The 22,306-nt window shown below is 34.3% G+C and overlaps 2 protein-coding genes across 3 annotated transcripts; both read left to right on the top strand.

Annotated features, from left to right (window-relative positions):
* Positions 1 to 2,599: 2,599 nt before the first annotated feature.
* Positions 2,600 to 14,437, top strand: LOC120088471 (AUGMIN subunit 2). 2 transcript variants are annotated; one of them, XM_039045805.1, is made up of 7 exons: positions 2,600 to 2,976; positions 3,238 to 3,473; positions 4,869 to 4,994; positions 5,159 to 5,263; positions 13,050 to 13,118; positions 13,536 to 13,649; positions 13,812 to 14,437. In XM_039045805.1, the coding sequence occupies exons 2-7, from the start codon at positions 3,351 to 3,353 to the stop codon at positions 14,184 to 14,186; spliced, it is 912 nt and encodes a 303-aa protein (XP_038901733.1). In that variant the 5' UTR covers positions 2,600 to 2,976; positions 3,238 to 3,350; the 3' UTR covers positions 14,187 to 14,437. The 2 variants fall into 2 exon arrangements, with proteins under 2 accessions (XP_038901733.1, XP_038901732.1); XM_039045804.1 differs by having other exon boundaries at positions 3,232 to 3,473.
* Positions 14,438 to 17,569: 3,132 nt separating this feature from the next.
* On the top strand, positions 17,570 to 22,156 carry LOC120088275. Its single transcript, XM_039045460.1, has 9 exons — positions 17,570 to 18,194; positions 18,481 to 18,622; positions 18,707 to 18,997; positions 19,077 to 19,224; positions 19,769 to 20,758; positions 20,851 to 21,089; positions 21,169 to 21,242; positions 21,467 to 21,590; positions 21,734 to 22,156. Exons 1-9 carry the CDS (start codon positions 18,139 to 18,141, stop codon positions 21,764 to 21,766), a joined length of 2,097 nt encoding a protein of 698 aa, XP_038901388.1. The 5' UTR covers positions 17,570 to 18,138; the 3' UTR covers positions 21,767 to 22,156.
* Positions 22,157 to 22,306: the final 150 nt, after the last annotated feature.

Below are 22,306 nucleotides of genomic sequence, written 5' to 3'. Positions count from 1 at the left end.
AATTCATAAATCAAGTACTCCAAACACCCCCTAATGGTTTTTAAACTTGCACAAAAATAACAATTTAATCTATGAAATATGATCTACAACGATTTAGTCGTCACACATTCAATTTTTTTAATAATTTTATCCCCATATTTAGTATGTAACAATTTATTTTATATGATTTCACATCCGTAACCAGTGAACCCTTATCAAAATTCATTAAAATTACATGATCTTCATATAGATCTTAAACATATATGAGTACCTATTTAGTTTATTTAGCTACTTAGGCAATAAATTCCAATAAATCTTTACATTAGCTTTCCATAAAGAAATTAATGACTCGTTTAATAATGTTTTTGTTTCCTATTTCTTATTTTTATTTCTAATTTTTTAAGAAACTAACTTATTTATGATAACCATTCTCATTTTTGTTTCTAAAGTTTAAGAAACGATTCTAAAAATTAGGCAACATTTTAGAAACTACATAAAATAATTTCTCTTTATTTTATTTATTTTTTCTCTTAATATTAAGAAAAATGCTTAGGTGCATATTAACGGCACCTATTTTGTGTATCTCACAAAATTGTCCAATTATGATCTGTCACATGATAAAATATATTCTTATTTTATTTTAAAAATATTTTAATTTTTTTTTTTGACGTGAGTGATAAAAGAGAGAAGCATATATATAAGTACATCTTAGGATACACCTAGTATTATCCATTCANTATATTAATATGCTTGGTTTAGTCTCATTGATTTTAGTTTGACACATGTCTGGACAATATATAAATATTTTATTTTCTTATTATTTTATATTTATATATTATTTTTATTTTGAATTTAAAATTTTCTAATAGGTAGATTTATATATCCTTTTCTAGTTGTGAATTTTAAACTTTTCAATGTGTGTATTTATATATTATTTTAAAATTGAATTTAAATATTGTTTTAATTTTAAATTTAAAAAATTCAATAATAACATTTGTATATAATTCAATTTAAAACTTTGAATTTTACTTTTTGGTTCATTTAAAGTTTTGGTCTCTTTGTTTAGGAGTTATAATTTAGTTCTTATGATTCTAAAAGTCAAAATATAGCATTGAAGTTTGATAAAGCCTTATAAATAGTTTTTATGGTTTGATAAATCATTCATAAATAATCTTCACTATTTAGGAGGATTTTATTAAACTATATGGACTAAACTCTAATTATAAAACACAAAAGACTAGATCCCAACATTCGCCAATTTATTGAGTCAAATTTATAATTGAACTTTGAATATCAGTTTTAATTTATTTCATTAAACTGATAACTCTTATAAATTAATGAATTATTAAGACCATAACATGCATTCTAATAATATTAGCCAAATATAACAATTATATTTACTAGGTAATGTTATGCTCAATGCATCGCCATTTTCATCATATAATATAACATTTATATTAATCTTTAATAAAAATCATACAAACCCATCACACAATATACCATTTATATTAAAGTTTGATGCATGGATATGCTTTATTAATACATGCAATTTTATAATATACCATTTATATTAATTAGATGCATGTCATATAACACCATGCAACTATATAATATACTACTTATATTAAATATGATGTATGAAAATATTTATTCTAATATGGGATTTTTAAAACTATATGATATACATTATAGAACATATATTGTTCAATCATACATCACATGCATAAATTAAATAAATAGTAAAGTAGACTAAACTTTAGCACTACTAAAAATTAAATAAATCAATATAATCAAATTATATTAATTTAATTAATTAAAATAATAAATTCACATAAAATATAAATTAGAAAAAAAAAAAAAAAAAGCAAACTATGAGAAGAAGATCGAGACAAGCTCTCCATAGAAAGATCTCACATGTGGAAAGAGTGTTAAGACAAACCCTCCATATAAAGATTTTCGATTTGGGAGAAATAACCAATGACCACAAAGTCTTCCACATCTTTATCATAAGAGTGTATGAGGAGGAAGAAGAATAAAGAGAAATTGCTTGAGCCAATTTGTAGCCACTTTTTACTGAGTACGAGCCTTTCTTGTCACAATGCCAAAAGAATTCATCAGGACTAAAGGAGCTAGAAAAGATATTTGTTTGATAATTTGGGTGTCATCAAGGATGGAAAATTCAACAACAATGCTTGAATTCCAATTGCCATTGTCAATCAAACAACTAACATTTGGATGACTCAAAGGCTGAGGAGGAGAGATAAGTTTGAAAGTGGTCTCTCGTGGAATCTACAGATCAAAATGAATATCAATCGACTTATCAACGTTAATTTTCTACCTATCTCCTCTGATTATACAGTCTCGACTTGATAAAATGCTACACCATGTATAAGAGGGGCGACATTCAAATCTACAAGTAGAAAACGAGAGTGAAAAATACATTGCTTCTAAAATTTGAATTACTTGAGATTGATCAGAGTTTAATATATGCCATCAAACGAAATAGTTGTTGCAATTTTACAAATTATACAACTAAATTATTGTATAATAAAATTTTAAGGAGAAAAGTAATACAAAATTAGAAGTATAAAAACTAGTTGCTTAGGAATTAAATTTAAAAAACATTTTAAAGTGGTGGTTGGTGAGAGTGTAACGGATCAAAAGTGAACAAAGTGATTTTTAACCGAGAAAAAACCCTGTCTCCGGCCGCGGCCACGGCACCGCCACAAGGCATCTTCACCATTTTCCTGCCTTCTTCTTCACATCTACTCTCTTCTACAACCTACGCCGCCACACCCTCTCCGCCACTGTCACACACCTCCATCGCCTACGCTGCTGCAACGTTTCTTTCTCCTCTCACTATCACTCTCGGCTGCAACCTCGCCGGCACTCACCACTGCCCAACCTTCTTCTGATCCTCGCCGACGGCCCACTGCATTCCTCTGCTCGTCGCCAAGGTCGCACAACCCACCATCTCTCTATTGCTGAGTTCGCAAGGTTCAATTTTCTTTTTTTCCTTTTTTGCTTTTTTCATGTGCATTTTGATTTCTTCAACTTAACCCATTCGAAATTAGGGTAAAACTGGAATGAGTTCAAAATTCATCTTAAATCCTGTCGAATCCGGCCTGTTTTGGACTGAAATTTTGATGGGACCAATTGGGATTCAAGCCCTACTTTTTTTTAATGTATTTTTTTATTCTAACCAAACACGGGAAATGATTTCATATCCATTCTAATTTGAAATCCTTCCAGATTCAGGGTTCCAAACAGAGAATTATTCTCCGGCAATTAAAGACTGCAGGCTATAAAAATTCTGCAGTCTTAGTTGCTTTCTGCTTTGGCTCTGTCGAAGATCGCGTCTGGGTGATCGCATGTCGATGGGGAGCGATACCACTTGGGTTGGAAAGAAACCTCTGAGGCGAATCGGAGGAATGTCCGATGCTCTCTCAATTGCTGCCGATCTCGGTTTCTCTGTCTCTCCTCCGCCTTCACAGGTCACTGACCATTCTCTCTCTGTCTGTCTGTAAGTTTTAAATTTTATTTTTCATAGATAGATCTTACTTTTTAAAGTTTTTGGAAATCCTTAAAGAAGTTGATAGGTTAATGTGGGTTGTGAATTAGTTTTTGGAAATGGTATAGAGCTTTCAATTGGAATTCGTGGCACGCATTTGGACTCGAATTCAAATCCCAGAACTTAGTAAAATTAACCAAGGATTTAATGGAGGAAAATTTTATTCATTCATCAAATTCACAAAACGGGGTCAAGTGCTTACTATCCTCTTGACTGACGGGGAGTGAATTGTTACTGTACACATGGGATGAACTTAGGCAATACATTTAAAAGATAGTTCGCTTATCCTTTGCTTGGCTACTAAAACCACGCATATTAGTAAAATGTGCAAGCTGTTAAAAAAAAGGCCCATCTCTCTTGAAAGAAAAATTCTTTGTGGATGAGCTTACAGATATCCCAATTGTACCATATAATGAGCTTACAGATATCCCAATTGTACTATATATCCCCCAAAATTTGAATATAATCAAGAAAATCATGCATCGGTTCTTTGGGATGGGTGGAAGGAAGGCATCAATTAGACCATTGGGCTACAGTATTTATCCACATCACATTCAATTTTTGGTTGCAAGTGGTTGTGTAAACTAATAAGGAGGATTGGATATGAAAATAGTGAAATGGAGTAACCTCTGTTCTTGGCCATTTAACCACAAGACCAGTAGCTTAATCAAGCCTTATATCAAGCGTTGACTATGGAAAAAGATTATAATTTGGAATGACAGTTGATATTGCTTGGATTGTCCCTCGGGTGAGTTTTTGCTGTTGTTGGTCTGTGGCTCATGGTTTAAGGGAAAATCTACAAATACAATCAATTGGTCAGGGTCTTACATAACTATCTTGTGGATGATTAAGGACAGGAATAGGGAGATTTTTTGGGAAGAAAAGAGAGACAAGGGAGTTATTTGAGATCATGTGAATTATTTTGTATCTGTTGGTGTCCATTACCAAGGTATTATGGTTGCTTCTGTTTACTTAATTTCTTGGGCGCGACAGCTTCTTTTGTAATCTATTGTGTACCTTTTATCTTGAACAGGTGTCTTGTCTTTATCCAAGTAATTCTAAGGGCTATGTTAATAATTACCAATACAAGATATGAGATCACGGGAAATTTTCTGATTGTTTGAGATCATGTGAATTATTTTGCATCTCCTCCCCTTTCTCCCTGAAAGTTTCTGCTCATGGAAAGTTTTCTCTTTTAACTTTACTCATGGCTTGTTGTAGTGCATTATTTGGGATCGCTGATTTAGTAGTACATTATTACTTTTAGAATTTGAAACTTTAATTTGAAATTTCAAATGGGATAATTTGTCTTCTTTAGGAAGAACTACAAAACATATCTTCGGCTACTGGTGAGAAGGGTGATGATCTAATCAGAGTTTTACGAGAACTTACTGCTGTTCAAAGGAAAATAGCAGATCTTCAAGTGGAACTCCAAGGCCGTAAGGTGAGTATCCTGGTTTTTGCTTTTGTCAGTTTCAACTTTTAATGTGTACGAAGTTTTCAATGTCAAAATAAGGTAAAATTATTCTTGCTTCTTGTTAATTTATATGTTTTCTATATCCGTTTGGAGTTTATTGTTACTGACAGAATTGAAATATTTGTCCTTAGGATGACAAGAATGTAGCTCATTTGACACATGTGAGTGAAATGGAAAAGAAGATTGAAACTTTATCAAGGATTACTACCATATTGAAAGATGTCATCCAGAATAAGGTGCTTTCTTGGACTATGACGCTCAACCTTGTATATTTTGCCATCTTGTCTTGGATTTGTATCATGGTACCTTGTGCTTTTAACCTCTTTTTTATATAAATGACCTCAAATTTTTTTTTTGTAAAAAAAACATTTCAATGATAAATGAAATCAAGGGAGAATCCAAGCACCAAAAGGTGATTACAATAGAGAGCGCCAATTATGGACTAAGAAAGATAAGCTATAATGAATGAAAGGGTGCTTAATTTTGCACCAGGAAAAAGTAGTAGACAGAACCAACTCCAAAAAACTATTAAAGGAGGAAGAAGTTTCCTGGAAAAGCCTTCGATTTCTCACCCCACAAACTCCAAAAAAAAAGTACGCAGCAGAGCCAACCAAATTGTTTTCTTAGAACCACCAAGAGGATGACCCACCAGTAAAGAAGCCAGAATATCATAAATGTTATTTGGGCAAGTGAAGGACCAACCAAAGGCCTGCAAAACAATGACCTCAAAAATTGAGAGTAGCACTTCCACTAAATGGCATCACTAACTGTATGGGTTATTTCTTTGGTTGTAAGATGCCTTCAGTTTTAATCTCATGATATATATATATATATATATTTTTCTTTCTTTTAAGATAATAGATAATTTCATTGATTAAATGAAATATCCAAAGGTATCCAAGGGTACCAAGGAACCGATCGTATGGTATACAAAAGTTGTTTCCAATCTGCAATAAGAAAATAAAAACTATGGTATTTTAAAGCTGATATATCTTTCTTTACACACACACATACACACACACAAAAAAAAAAAAAAAAACATTAAAGATGGTGGAGTCTAAGATGTCTTTTGTATTAAGAACTATATATGCTCTTGCGGTAGTCTTGATCAATTGACTCTCCTGTATTTCTCCCAGAAGATACAAGCATTTCATTCGTCCCATATCTTCCACAAAACTGCAGAAACATTGCAAGTCCATAAGTGTTCTTTAAAAGTTTTGAAAGGCAGATCAATGAGCATTAATCAGAGCCAACTTTGTGTGTCATTTGGGAAAACCACAGTCCAATCAAAAGCTGTAAAAATTTCCTGCAAATGTAAGATGGACTCATTGTTGGATTGAGAAAGGCAGCAGCAGGAAGGAGAAATTTGGAGCCGGGCAGCACTTTTGAATACAGTCCATGGTATTGAGGCATGAATTAGCTATTTCCCCCAAAAGGATATTAATATGGTTTGGGCAAGGACACCTCCAAAGCTTCTTGTACAAGTCCTTATCATTAGATTGCCCATAAGGAATAATGCTTTTGTATAAGGATTTGGTGGAGAAATCAACTTTCTCTAGCTTCCAAGTCCAGAAGTCGCCACGCCACTGCCTGATAGTTCAATGTTGGGGATGCAAGGAGTGAAATCAGCCCACTCAATAATTTCTTCCTCCTTGAAAAGTCTTCTGAAAGTTAGGTTCCAAGAACAGAGATAAGAATCCCAAACCTCAACCACGCACGGATGCCCCTTACTAGCAAGTTGAAAAAGTCTGGGATATTTCTGCTTAAGGGCATCATTACCAGTCCATAAAGCATGCCAAAATTCAGTAGCAGCGCCATTGTCAATGGTGCAATGTATATTACCATAGGTGAGATCTTTCTGTTTCAATATGTGACTCCATGGACTTCTCAAGGAGGAACAATGCAAATCAGAAGCCATAAAATCAAAATGGCAGGACCCATATTTAGCTTTAATCAGAATTCTCCATGGTGCATCTTTTTTCATAATGAAAGCGTCAAATCCATTTTGCAAGGAGGACCATGTTTTGCTGTTTAATTTCAATGATTCCCAAGCCCCCTTCCTTCCATAGGTTTCTTAAGATTATCCCATCTCATCAGGTGATATAACTTGTTGTCTCTGTATCCAGCCCGCAAAAAGCATCTAAAACACTTTTCAATGCTTTTGACTACTTTAGATGGTACTTTAAAGAGAGAGAAAAAATAGATAGGCTGATTGGTTAGTGTAGCTTTCAAGAGCGTCTGTCTACCGCCTTTAGAGTGATGGTTGCGCTGCCAAGACTGTAGTCTTTTGTCTATCTTGTCCAAAATAGGTTGCCAAAAAGACAATGAGGAAGGTTTGCCATATAGCGGGAGTCCCAAGTAAGTGGTCGGCCATCTCTCTCTGACAATCAAACTTCAAAGCAATGTTCTCCACCCAAGAATCTTCACAATTGATACCCAAAGATTCTGATTTTTGTCTATTTATGTTGAGACCGGAGGCTGCTTCAAGAAAACTAACCAAGTTGATGAGGTTTTCAATTTTCTCTTCATTGTTGGTAGAGAACAGTAGGGTATCATCAGCAAAAAGTAGATGATTAATGTTGATGGATGATTGAGGCACTTTGTAACCGCAAATGAATTCCCTATCTGCCGCCAAAGAGGGAATTCTACTAAGACCCATGATGATGATGATGATAAATAGGAAGAGGGCTAGCAGATCACTTTGTCTTGGGTCTCTTGAAACTTTGAAATTCCCTTTAGGCTTGCCATTAATAATGATGAAGAAGTTGGTTGAGGATATGCAACCGCTAATCCATTGTCTCCATTTTGTGTCAAAGCTTTTTACTTTGAATAATTCCTCGAGAAAATCTCAATCAACTTTGTCAAAATCAAAAGCTTTCTTAATGTCAAGTTTAATGGCAACCCCTTGTACTTTCTTGGAATGCCAATCAACAAGGATTATGGCGATAAGAGATGCATCCAAGTTTGCCTTCCTTCTACAAAAGCCGTCTGAAAGCGCAAGATGGTTGATGGGAGAACTTGTTTAAGATGATTTGATAACACAAGTGCAATAATCTTATAGAGGCAAGTCATGAGGCTGATAGGTATACAATCCCCCACTTTCTTTGCATCAATCTTCTGATGAATAAGGCAATTGTAGGTCTCGCTAACAGTTGGGATGATGATACCGTTCTGAAAAAAATCTTGGAAGACTCTAATCGAGTCAGATTTTTTCATGATATTTCTTGAACGCTTTTGCTCCAATTCATCAGTTCTCCTACTTTTCATTTAAAAATTGGCAATCATTCAATCCTGCAAAGTATGTACTTGGTATAACTATCGTAAAACTCTTAGGTTTGAGAAAGAATTAGAATACTCTATTCATTCCCTAAAGATATGAATATATACAAGTATACAAAGCATAGAAAAGGAAAATATCACAAAATATTTATAAGAATGGAAAACCTTAACTATAGAATTATAACACTCCCCCTCAAGTTGGAGCATATATGTTAATCATGCCCAACTTGTTACATAGATAATCTATACATCTTCCATCCAATGCTTTCGTGAAGATATCTCCTAATTGTTTTCCAGTCTTCACATATCCTGTAGATGCCAACCCTTGTTGAATTTTCTCACGTACAAAATGGCAATCAACTTCAATATGTTTAGTCCTTTCATGAAATACTGGATTAGACGCAATATGAAGTGCTGCTTGACCACAACTTTGTCGGTGTGGTGATTTCAAATCCCAACTCAACAAGAAGTTCATATATCCAAATCAATTCACACACAGATTGTGCCATTACTCTATATTCTGATTTTGCACTTGAACGTGACACCACATTTTGCTTCTTACTCTTCCAAGAAATCAAATTACCACCAACAAAAACACAATACCCTGAGGTTGATCTTCTGTCTTCTTTAGATCCTGCCCAATCAGCGTCTGAGAAACATTCAATATTAGTATGACTATAATCCTTATATAATAATAAAACACACGCCCGGGAGCAGCCTTCAAATAACAAAGAAATCTGTTCCAATGCAGCCCAACAATCAACTGTGGGGCATGACATGTACTCGACTCACAATACTTACTGAATAGGCTATGTCGGGTCTAGTCACTGTAAGGTAATTAAGTTTTCCCACTAACCTCCTATATCTTTCAGGATCTTTTAGCAATTCTCCATCTTTTGTGAGTTGTAAGTTGGCATCAATGGGGTACTACATGGCTTAGACCCTAACTTTCCTGTTTCAGTCAACAAGTCAAGTACATATTTTTCTCTGTGATAATAGAATTCCTTTCTTGCTTACATGGCTTAGCCCCTAGATTTCTCTGTTTCAGTCAACAAGTCAAGTACACATTTTCTCTGTGATAATAGAATATCCTTTCTTGCTTCTTATTACTTCAATCCTAAGAAGTATTTTAACATGCCCAAATCTTTTATATGGAATTGACTATGAAGAAAGATCTTTAGAGACTAGATACCTTGAGGTGAGCCCGACTTTACTATCCTTGAGGTGGTTGAGGGACATTTTTCTACTTCGATTCATGTTTCCTTATCTGATGGTTTTTCTTTCTGGCTTTCGGCAGTTTATGGCCCTTCAGATGATATTTTCAAATCTGGCTTTTAGCAAGAGCTTGATGATATTTAGCTGGTTTGGGAGGTGAAAATTGGGTCATTGGTGGTGACTTCAATGTCACTATATCGATGTCTTGGGAAAAGTCACATGATAGAACAATTTCCTCTAGTATGCGTGCCTTCAATCAATGGATCATGGATTATCATTTATGGAATATTCCGTTATCAAACGGCTGTTTTACTTGGTCGAGTTCCGGTCCTACTCAATATTTATCTCTACTTGATTGGTTTTTGCTTACAGAAAATTGTCTTCGCAGGTTTGGGTCTATCATTCTTAAACGCCTGGATCGTATTACATCGGATCATTTTCCTTTGGCTTTATCTTTCAGAAGTATTGATTGGGGTCCATTCCCTTTCAGATTTGAAAATTCCTGGCTTCAAGTGCCTTCTTTCCGTTCCTTGGTGGAGAATAGGTGGAATTGCCACCCGCTAACCAATTGGCATGGGCATGGTTTTATGATGAAACTTCAGGGTTTGAAAGCTATTATCCGGGATTGGAATACCAATCGTCGCAGTGAGGTTACTAACCTTCATTCCCTTGTCTCACAATTAACCAATTTAGATGCCCTGAAAGACAATTTGGCCCTTAATGAGGAATAAATTCATAGACATTGTATTCTTTGTGAACAAATTGAAAATATGACTATTCAAGATCATATCCATTGGCAGCAACGTTGTAAGCTGAAATGGCTTCTTGATGATGAGGTATTTGCTGCTGTCTCCTCTCTTGGTGTTAGTAAATCTCCTAGTCCAGATGGTTTTACGGCTGAATTTTTTAAAATTTTTTGGCCTACTCTAAAATCTGATATGATGTTAGTCATTAATGATTTTTACAATTTTGGGATTATTAATGTGAAAATGAATGAGACTTATATCTGCCTGATACCTAAGAAAGTTGACTCTAGTCTCATTCCCTGTGCTTATAAAATTATTGCTCGTGTTTTGTCAAATCGCTTGAAAAAGCTTATTCCTTCTACCATTTCACCCAATCAGCTTGCTTTTGTAGCTAATAGACAGATTCTTGATGCTTCCCTGATGGCGAATGAGCTTATTGATGATTGGACCTCTCGGAAAAAACCAGGGGTTGTCTTAAAACCATCTTGAGAAAGCTTTTGACACAATTGATTGGGACTTCCTTGATTATATACTCCAGGTTAAAAGTTTTGGTTGCCGCTGGCGTAACTGGATTTGAGGATGCATTTCTAGTGCGAATTCCTCGATCATTATTAATGACCACCCTCGTGGCAAGATTCTTCCCTCACGAGGTATAAGATAGGGAGATCCTCTCTCCCTTTTCTTATTTATCTTAGTGGTTGATTGTCTGAGTCGTCTTATTGATCATAGCTCTGCATTGGGTCATATTAGTGCACATCCTATTGGCCATTCTGATTTTACTCTGACTCATTTATAGTTTGCTAATGACACTTTGTTGTTCTCTATTGCTGAAAGAACTGCCATACGGAACCTGTTTGAAATTGTCCATATTTTTTAGTGTGCTTCTGGCCTTAAAAATCAATCTTGCTAAGAGTGAGCTTCTTGGGATTCATGTCTCTTGACTTTGATTTTGACTGGTTGTTGCGTTCTTTTGGTTGTCAAAGGGGCTTTTGGCCAACTTCTTATTTAGGGCTTTCTTTGGGTGGTAGTTCAAAATCTGGTTTGTTTTGGCAGCCTGTGATTGAGAGGTTTCAACATAAACTCCGTAATTGGAAGTATTCTTATATTTCGAAAAGGGATCGTCACACGCTTATTCAAGCTACTCTTTCTAGCCTCCCTACATATTATCTGTCTTTGTTTAAGGCTCCTTCCTCTGTTATTGACTGCCTGGATAGATTAGTTCGGGATTTCTTTTGGGAAGGCTCTCGTGGTGATGGTGGTGTTCATAATGTAAATTGGATGGTTGCTTAGCGTCCAAATTATTGGGAGGTCTTGGCATTGGCAATTTTAAGCATCAGAATTTGGCTTTCTTGCAAAATGGACTTGGCGGTTTTTAACTGAACATGATGCTTTATGGAGGAAGCTTATTGTTGCCAAGTATTATTCTACTGATTGTGTTTGGCCCTCCCCTGTCAATGGAGCTTCTTCCAAATCACCATGGAGGTATATTTGTCTGTCTTCTGAGTTGATTGCTAATCGGGTTAGTCGCCGCATTGGGGATGGTTCATCTACTTCCTTTTGGAATGACTCTTGGCTTAGTTGTGGAGTCCTTTCTAGCACCTATCCGCGACTTTTTCGTCTTGTACAACATCCTGAGGTTACAGTTGCTAGTGTTTGGAACTCATCTATGGCTGCATGAAATTTGGACTTACATCGTAATCTTACTGAGTTAGAGATTGCTAAGTGGGCCTCATTATCCCTTCACTTGACACCAATCCGATTGCGTGATGCCCTTGATACTTGGTTGTGGCCTCTTGATCTATCTTTGGGCTTTACTGTGAAGCCTCTTATGGCTGATTTGGAGGGTGATCTGGATTCAAACTTGACTGATCTTTATTCGGTGATTTGGAAGGATAGATATCCTAAGAAAATTAAAATCTTTCTTTGGGAAATCAGCCGGGGTGCCATTAATACTACTGATCGTTTGCAGCGTCATATGCCTTACATGTCTCTTTCTCCATCTTGGTGTCATATGTGCCATGAACATGTTGAATCGTCAGTTCATCTATTTTTTCACTGTTCTTTTGCTACTACCATTTGGAACCTTCTCTTGCCTCATTTTGGTTGGCATTTCATTTGCCCTCATGATATTTCTGATGCTTTGGCCTCGGTGTTAATGGGACATCCTTTTGGTGGAACCAAAAAGGTCATTTGGTTGGCTTTTATCCGAGCTTTCCTTTGGTGCTTATGGGGTAAAAGAAACATACGACTTTTTCATGATACATGTTCTTCTTTTGTTCGGTTTTTTGAGTTAGTTTTATCTACTGCTTTTTCTTGGTGTAAATTACAGCACCATTTCACTCGTTTCAGTTTATCTTTCTTAGTCAATAATTGGCAATCTCTATTGTAATTCTTCGGGGTCTTCCCCTTATTCATATTTATAAAGTTTCTTTTACAAAAAAAAAAAAAAAGAAAAGAAATGGAAATCAAGCTAATCAAGTTAAAAATCAAAACCAAAAAATAATCAACATTCTTTTATTGTAGAAGTTCTCAAATATTTCCCTCGAATACTACCGAGCAAATTTTAGCTCATAAAGTCTCCTGCTTCGTACATATCCCAATTAGTTTCCAGCATTGTTTGGCCATGTCTTAACGTCTATAATTAACAAATAAAAAAATCTGAACATTAGGTTTCTTCTATGTTTCAACTTGCGTTTAACAGCAATGCCTTGAGCTTTGAGCATACATGAGTCAAATGCCGTTATATCTCTTATATCCTCATTTCCTCATTCCCAAATTGCAGGATCGTATAATTGCTCGTCTTCAGCAACCATATTCACTCGATTGCATTCCAGTGGAAGCAGAATTTCAGGTTTGTCTATCAATGAAATGCTCACTATTCCATGATAATTTATATTGTAAAACTATGTTTAGGGGGACTGGATTTTAGTAACATCCATCGACTCCCTAGGATTATGAGAAAATGGCATATAAAATGCAGTTAGAAAACGAAGTCTAATGCTACTCCTTTCTTTCCCAAAAAAGGATTTGATTGATCATCTAAACAGCCAAAACTAGAACACCTCAGCATTCCATAAACTTTTGTCTGTTTCTGGGACAAAATTCTTCATCATGAATTCATGATCATGTGAACAAGTAGTGAAGAAGTATGAAAACTGCGTGGCATTGTTTTGTATTTTCTGATTCTGATAAGATTTAGATTCTGCTAGAGTTGGCCAATCATGTGACTGACTGACAGACGACAATGCTTGATGGCAATGTTTTGCAGAAACAATTTTCTGAGTTATTGATGAAGGCTGCTAGTGATTATGGAGCTTTGACAGCTTCAGTTGCAGATTTCCAATGGAGTCAAAACTTCAAGGAGTCACCTTCAGTTTGGGGGGTAAACCTCAACGATCTCTTTCTTGTTTAATTTGATATGGACAAATACTAAAACCATGAATTCAAGTAGATGAAATCAAATCATCAAAGTTCATTGTGTGTTTAACAGCTCATTTAGATGCAAAGAATTGGAAATAATCTTGAGTCCGTTTCATTGATGTAGGAAATGCTTAGGCCCATCCCTGTAGCTTTAGCTTCTTGCACTAGATTCTTTGAAGCCATGAGTGCTATGAGGGAATCGTTTGCAACCCTACAAAATCTCAGAGTAGGTAATCCCAATCCATCTTTGCCTACAACCCCACCTATCGATTCATCGCTTCGACTAGCAGGTGAATCCGACTGCATCACACCGCCTCCATGGCGATCCGAATCAAGCTTTGATGACTTGGCCATCAGAACCGTGCATAGGCAAGAAAATGGGCAGCCACAAGCTGGGGATGAACACAGTGAACAAGATGACTATGACTCGAATCAGGTCAATGGCTCAAGCCATCGAAGATTGTCATGGCCCCCATCCATTAAAAAGAGTGGCATTTGATTGTTGGGTGTAGTCGTACCATCGTGCTTTGAGATGATAATTAGTGTCTTTATCCACTTAACTTTGATTGGCTTTGATGTTGCAGTTTTGATATAATAGTTCTCTAGTTGATTCAAACATTATCATTTTATGTACATGTAAAAGCCTGATTAGATTGATTCCAGTCACTCGACTAGTATTAATAGTTAGTACTGTAAACAAGCATCATTTCAACAACATTGGTTTAATCGAGATTTGTTAAATTGTTATAACAATCCTTTTAATCTATGGTTTAAATTACAAAAAATATTAATTTATACCTTTAAACCTTTAAGAATTGTATCGATTTAAATCCTGAATTAATGATTGTATCAATTTTAATATTGAGCTTTTTGTAGGTGTATTAATTTATACATTTCATTAGGTTTCATTTGGAAAAACTTTACGTGAAATTTATAATTGAATTTGTTCTAAAAAGTGAATCAATTTAGCTCATTTGATAAAATTTTCTTTAGAAATTATCTATACATTTACTCTAATAGTCTATTTTAGAAAATTGTCGTTCGAAGAATGTTACGATATCGGTCAAACGAAATTTGGAAGGTGTAAATTTAAATTGATACAATTAGTTATTTAGTATTTTAATTGACACGAAATAAAATTGGATGATATAAAGCGATAGATGCCCTTTAAATTAATCTCATAGCTTAGATACTTTATCAAATAACTTATAGAGCATGTAATTCGATTCCCATTATTTAGACGTATGAAAAAGAGGAATAGAATAAACAAAATAACAAGTCAGTGATTTGGAATTTTTAATAACTCTTCAATTGCATTTACAACATTTAATAATGAAGTGCTTTCCAGTGAATTCGCTTTATACTTTGTGGGACATATATTTCTGTCTTGTCTTATTTTCCAAAAGAAATCGAATATTATTACATCCAAATTCCGAAGTTATTTTGTATTAAATAACATTAAAACACTAATTATTTATTTCTTATGAGAATAAAACACATTCAATTCCGCATGATTGGAGACCAAAAAAAACACATTTAATTTGTTTTTAATTAATAAAAGAGCAGCCGAATATGGGCGCACATGCACCGAGATTCGCTACATGTGTCGCATATTAACAAAACCCGACACATTACACGTCATCAATTAACTTCCACGTGGATCCGGTCATTAAAGCCACGTCATTATTGTCTTTACCAGTGGGTCCTTCATGATGATTGGTTTTTCTGGCGGCAGTGGGACCTATCATTTCAATTCAAATTTTGGTGCGCATCTCTCCTTATCCATTATTTATTATTATTATTATATTAAAAGAAATTGCTTTTTTATTTTTATTTATTTCTTTTGAGGCAAGAGTCTTTCGAATCAAGGTTTCAATAATATTGTAAAAAAGGTCGAAAAAGAAAAAAGTTTTTGTCTTATTTATTAAATTAATGAAAAAGAAAATAGGCTTAGCGTGCAAAAGCAACCAAAGGGTGGTTAAGTAATTTCAAATTTCCTTGGATCTTTCTAGCCTTCTAGGTGGTTGCAGAATTTTTCTAATACTTTTAAACCTTGAAAATACTTTGCATAATTAATATTTAAATTCCCTATGAAACTTGGGAAGTTGAAAAAATATGAAAATTTTCAAAATGTGAAATATCAAAAAGATATGGTCGATAGATTTTTATTAGCGACTATTAGTAGTAAACTTCTGTTATGATATAAATAAATTTCTATCAAATTCTATAAAGGAGGTTAAAATTTTATTATTTCTATTATCATATAAATAAATTTCTATCAAATTCTAGAAAGAAGATTAAAATTTTATTATTTTGTATAAATAATCTTATTTATTTTTCTATTTTTGAAAATCTCTTTATAATTAATTATTACTTTTTATAACTATAAAATTAATTAATTTTCACAAGCTTGTTTACGTAATGTAATTTATTTATTTTTAGTACATAGGTAACATCATGTGGTTTTACCATATTAAAAAACTATTAATTGCATTTAAAAAATTACCAATTAAAATTAATATTCCAAACATTGATAATTTCTAAGTTTGAACCCAAAACATATGTTGTTTGAATTCTAATAATAGTTAAGTAATAAAATTGGCTAATTTCTAAAATTATATTTAATTAGTCATGGTACATTAAAAAAAATTAAAATAAGTCCTTAATTTCTTTATATTGTATTAGGGACCGTTTAATTTGTGTCTATTGTCCATATTTCATAAATGTTTAATTTAATAAAGTTTGATTACCTAACATTTCATTGTAAATTATATGAACTAAATTAGAAAAAAATTTATTGGACAAAGTTTGAATTCAACCATTTTAAAGACTCTAATTACATCAATGAAGGCAGAATAAGTGATTAAATTTTTTTATCCTAAAAGGATGACTATTTTTTTTTTAGTTTAACAAGATGTGTGAATCAAGCACTCGAATTTATAACATTTTGATCAAAATATATGATTTTACTTTATCTAGATAGGTTTAAGTTAGCTCGATCTTATGAAATATGGTTTAATTAGACAAATTGTAACTAAAGCGTAATTTAACTAGCCAAAAATATATATTTTTTATCTTTAAGTTTTTAGTTTAGTTTTTATTTGCTCCATAGATTTAAATGTTATACTTTTATCATGAGTTTTTGAGTTTAAATATTTGGTTCCTAAATTTCATAGCGTTTTATTTTTACCTTCGAATTTTTAGTTTAGTTTTCATTTACCCTAGACCTCAATACTTTACACTTTGATCCCAAGTTTTTACTAATATTTTATATTGATAATTGATGCTAACATTTGGTTAACTAATTTAAATGATGTAACCTATCTTTATTAATTTGAATAATGGTTGAAAAATTTAGTAAAAACTAGTTTAATCATAGTTAATTTAGTTCCTTTAAATTAATTAGTATACACTTACACCAATGTCTAAAATGAGTATTTTAAAATAATTAAATTTGAAATATAAATCTTGAATCTCTACCAATCGAAAAGCTCAAACAAAACTCAAATCTCAAAACTCAATTATAAAAATTTAAAATCTTAAAACCTTAAAATTAAAGAAAAATTAGGATAATTATTTTAAATGATAAAATTATTGGAAATATTTTTAAATATAGCAAAATATCACTGTTTGTCACTTATATAGATAGATATTTATATGTGTCTATTATTGTTTATCATTTATAGATAATAATATTTTGTTATATTTGAAAATAAGGTAACTCATTTTGCTATATTTGAAAAAAAAAATTGTAGAGACTGAGGAATTCTTTCCAAAATTATATCACCTACTAAAATATTAAAGGTTGAAATCTTGGACCCTAAAGAAAACAATAAAATAGTTCGATTAGGAAAATTTAAAGCGCATATTATATCTAACAAAGAGAAACTAAAATTAGGATTTTTACAAAGGGATGTCGGTTGCAGGAAGCAACCGCTAGATATGTTCGCACCCGATCCACGCGGTGAACTTCCATGGCCAGTCCTTCTCCTCCACCAAGATCTCTTCTTTCGCAGCTTCTTTCTTGTTTTCTCTAATGGCGGGAACCAGAAGAAGAAGGACCAGATCCCAATTCCCCCATTTTACCACCAACCCCTTTTCTCCTTCAAACTTCTTTTTGTTTACATAACCATATATGCCCCAACTTCTTCTCTTCTCGCCTTCCAACTCAAGCAATTCTTTCGATTTCAATCAATTTTTTCTATCCCAAACCCTTTCTTATTCGTTCGATTCAATTCCCCTTTCCCCTTTTCCGGAATGAAGTTTGTCGTTGATTGTTTCTTTTCGTTATGGATTCTCCGCTGCCCTGTTTGGGTTCTTCTTCTTAATTAAATTCCATGTGTTTCTCTATGTTTTTATCATGCGTCTCTTGTGTTTATGCGTCTTTGGAATTTTGGTGTCGTTTCTGAGAACTGTAATTGGTGGTGATTTGGGAATCAAGCTTCGCGTTAATGGGGAATGCTGATGATACTCGTTGTGTATTTCCTTTGACCAATTTGCAAATTGGGTTTGTTCTTCCTTCCTTTACCTTAATTCCTGTTGTTTCCCTATTTGTTTTCTTTATTGTTTGGTTTATCTGATTCTTTTTGTGTTTGTTTAAATGAATTCGCGTTCAACCTGTTTGATGATATTCCAAATAATTTGAAGGATTGATCATTGTATTTGTAACCCTGTTGATGAATTCTTAGATGAGTTTCTGTGTCCAGCAGATATCAATTTTCGGTGAATAGTATATTTTTTCAATGTTTTACTGTTTCTCCCCCTTTTTCTGGTTGACCCTTTCATCATTTCAGCGACCTGCAGTCGTATCTCTCTGATCTTAGCCTCTTCTTGGCACCTGAGAGTAAAAAGTTTTACATCTTGGTGGACAATCGGCCATGGTTGAGAGAATTTGGTTCTCGGCCTGCTCGCTTGTGGCAGCTGATGGTTACGAAGGTTTATATCAACTTTGTTTAATCCTGTTAAACTTTGTTTATTAATTTTCTGATGTTTAGAACTAATTAATGTTCTAATTTTCAGTCGAGGCTCTCACCTTTTGCAAATAGGAAAGTACGGAGGGATAGAAATAGTGAACGGGTGGCTTATCAGAGACCCAAAATTACTAAACCAAAGAAGTCCCTGCGGTGGTTCCCATTGATCAATGCAGTAACACTGTCTCGAAAGAAACTTCTACTTCCTATGCCTCCTGTGAAGAACCTTAGAAAATCTTTTGTCCTAAACAATGAACTGCATGGAATATTGTATGGTTTTATTGTTTTTGAAGTTTCATGGAACAATGTTAGAGGTATAAACTACTTGAATGAGCTTCAGGTACCAAGCCCCTTCCAAATGCTTTGTCTATTGTCTGTCTTGTAGTGTCTGTGTTTAATGATTTACATCTCACCTGCAGACGGATACGTCTCTGGCCATAGAGGCTAAATATATGCAACGATGGGAATTTGATTGCATATCTCAAGCTGCTGCGAGCATACCTTCTTGGTTCTTGGGTTCACCCGCCGATGGCCAACTGTTGAAGAATTATTTGGAATCAGCCACAGGTAGTTGTTACTTGTTAGTGTTTCTGATTAAATTTGACCTAGATGATACTAGAAATGCAAGTATGTTCATTCTGTTGTTCGTGCGGGGAGGCTTGGAACGGTGCATTGATTTGTGTTGATTTTTAGTTATTTGGTTCTTTCTATATCAATGATGATTCACATAGAGCTTTGTTTGATAATGTCCTTGGACTGCTCAGAGTCTAATGTTTTGTCTAGCCTTTGTAATAATTGACATAGTTTCAGGCTATGGTGAGCTGATGGCTAGTAAACTCCCTAGACCTCTCCAACAAATTCTTTTTGTTCGAATCTCTAGTGTGTGTGTGTGTGTGTGTATGTATATATGTATGTGTATATATATTGCCTGCAAATGTTCATTTACTAATGTGCCATGACTATTATCCTGTTTTTATTCTAGAAACTGCATAGTATGGTTTGGCTTAGTCTATTTATATGATCTAAGCATGTCTTTGGCTGTAATTATTGGGTAGCAGATGGCCTAGAAAGTGTCCACTTAAACCATTTAATTTTCAATACCATTTTTCAGGAGAAATTTTCTACGATGCTTTAGATGATTTTCATGATGTTGAAGACAGTTACCTCAATAGCATTCCCATTATGGAGGACGAGATTATCTCTTACAAAAACTTATACATGAATAATGATTTTCTGGAGTGCACCGATGGTGAACAAAACCTACATTCTACCACGGCAGAAGACAGCACAAATACACTACAGACACCTCCTCCTACTGGTCCGAACAAGAGAAGAAAAGTTACAAAATTTATTGGCCCAAATAATGAAGATGATACCTATCTGGAAGAGAGGAAAAACAGAATTATTGATTTGCCCAGTGTCCCAGAGATTCATGATACTAATTGTCAAGATGTAGTTGAGGCTACACAATACAAAGATGTATTAATTTTGTTCAGGTTCAATGATCGGGACCTTCCATTCAAGTTAAAACAAGTAATAATGTCTGATCTACGGTTGCTCACCTTGTTAGAAGCTGGTCTTCCATCCTGGGTCATCTTCCTTCAATCTTACCCAGTGTTTTGTCATCTCTATCGTCCTTGGATGTGCCCTTTTGCAAGAGCATTATATGTGCTGGTATCAGTTATCACTGTTCTCATAGGATTCTATGATTTATACAAAAATGTCCCACTTTTGAAGGCAGCAGCGTCTCGTTTGTGTGGACCCCTTTTTGATTGGATTGAGACTTGGGAGATGGTATCAAGGATCAAATACTTGGGAACAATGTTGTTCTTACATAATTTTGAGAAAGCTCTTACGTGGTTTCTTACTATTTCACGTACTACACGATCTTTTCTTTCAATCCTGGCTCAACCATTGGCAAGTCCTGTCATGGAACTTTTAGGGTTCCTACTTCCTGTTGGTAGTACTTTTATCGAATTTGTGGGGAACTTCTTTTCAGTAATCTGGGATGTCATTGAATTTTGTTGCACTATGGTTGTTGACTCAATCGAGTTGTTGCTCTTGCCAATATGGTTCATAGTCTCAACCCTCTGGAGATGTGGTAGGTTTATATTGCTTTTTCTATTTATTCTTGATCTTTTTCAGTGAAGTCAGTGTTTCACTAGATTTCTAATGGCCTTCTTTTCTTTGCAGTAACAATGATTTTGCTTCCTATATTGTGGATCATTTCCGAAATCCTATATGCTCCAATTAGAGCGGTCCTTTCATTAGCTAGTTTTGTCACTTACATATGCACCGGCATTTATGATATGTTCGGAGGCATACAAATTTTTCTCAGTAGTGTTTTTCAAGTTGCTTCTGTTTCAGAGGTAGCAGTTGCCACTTCTGAGGTTTCTGTTTTGCGTACACTTTGGAATGATCTCTTCTCTCAGGTACCACACTAAAGAATAACTACTCATGTATACATACTTTGGCAACTTTGCAATTATTGTGGCAATTTCTTTGCTTCAGGTTTTTCGAGCTGTTCGAAGTATATTAAATGGATTTGTTGCCTTCTTCACTGCTTGCAACAGACATCGGCTCAGGTAGGCTTTCTTTAGATTTATACCAAAATTTTCTTCTCAGTTGGTAGGATAATCTCACAATGCCCCATGCTGGAAGTGTGATGACAAGAGTGGAAAGAAGTTAACAAGAGTCTGCTAAGTAAACATATAAATGAACTGAAATAAATTCCTTTAGAAACTTAGTCCTCCCATGGGATATCCAATAATACTTGCCACTAATTATCACTTCTTCCGTGATGCAATAGCATCTATAATCATGTACAGGAATGTTTTGAAAGATTATCTGGACGAATGAGAGGCTCAGAGCAGGAAGCAAGTAGCAGTAAACATGTATATATGCCCCATCGTCTGACTAGTATATATGGACAGGTTTTTCCTCTCTCATTCCCTCAAATAAGTAAATTATCAACTATTCCCATAGTTCTTTGTGTAGTTTGAAGTAAAATTTTGAAGCCCTCGAGTATCCAAGATCTAATTCCCGGCATTTTGCAACGATTTTGTGGTGTTTACAGTCCATGGAAAAGCGCAAAGATCACACGGATTAGAAGTCTGTTGGTTTAAGCAGATGATTAGGACACATAAGATACATTTTCCCTTATGCATATTTAGTACAATTTAGTCAAAAGATACGGTTACAAGCAGAGCACGTCTTAGCAGATGAGGCAGTCTAATTATACTGTACAAAGTAGCATGAGTTTTTCCTTTTCCTACTTCAAAGAAAATGAAATCTTTGAGCTATATTAAGTTGATGAAATAACATGAATTGTACATCTTTATACCTTTGGTCCTTCCCATAGAGGTACTGTAAATCACTAGATGTAAATAACTTGTAAATTTAGTGTACAAATTTTCCTTGTTTCAAAGGTTTTGATTTGATTGTGTGAAATAGATTGGTTATATATTATACTACGACAAGGAGACAGAAATTGCTCGTACGGATCATTTCAGAAATTCCTAACACAGAAATTGGTGCTATATGTTCCAATAAAGTTCTGAATGCGTTCTGTATTTTTGGTCTCGTGATTGGTAAATTTGAGTTGGATGAGGCTAAACTTTTTTCAATGTCTTCCTTGTTACATATAACT

This window comes from Benincasa hispida, chromosome 10 (genome assembly GCF_009727055.1).
Source record: "Benincasa hispida cultivar B227 chromosome 10, ASM972705v1, whole genome shotgun sequence".
Classification (NCBI taxonomy): Eukaryota; Viridiplantae; Streptophyta; class Magnoliopsida; order Cucurbitales; family Cucurbitaceae; genus Benincasa; species Benincasa hispida.
Note: the sequence above shows the minus strand (reverse complement) of the source record. Positions and strands in the feature narration are given on the sequence as shown.

What these genes read in the sequence shown, in the direction of transcription:
- LOC120088471 (XM_039045805.1), top strand. Translation starts at nt 3,351, where the DNA reads ATGTCGATGGGGAGCGATACCACTTGGGTTGGAAAGAAACCTCTGAGG. An exon ending in TGGAACTCCAAGGCCGTAAG is followed by an intron (nt 4,995 to 5,158) that starts GTGAGTATCCTG and finishes ATTTGTCCTTAG; the next exon opens with GATGACAAGAATGTAGCTCA. An exon ending in AAGATGTCATCCAGAATAAG is followed by an intron (nt 5,264 to 13,049) that starts GTGCTTTCTTGG and finishes CCCAAATTGCAG; the next exon opens with GATCGTATAATTGCTCGTCT.
- LOC120088275 (XM_039045460.1), top strand. Translation starts at nt 18,139, where the DNA reads ATGGGGAATGCTGATGATACTCGTTGTGTATTTCCTTTGACCAATTTG. An exon ending in GGAATGATCTCTTCTCTCAG is followed by an intron (nt 21,090 to 21,168) that starts GTACCACACTAA and finishes TCTTTGCTTCAG; the next exon opens with GTTTTTCGAGCTGTTCGAAG. An exon ending in TGACTAGTATATATGGACAG is followed by an intron (nt 21,591 to 21,733) that starts GTTTTTCCTCTC and finishes TGGTGTTTACAG; the next exon opens with TCCATGGAAAAGCGCAAAGA.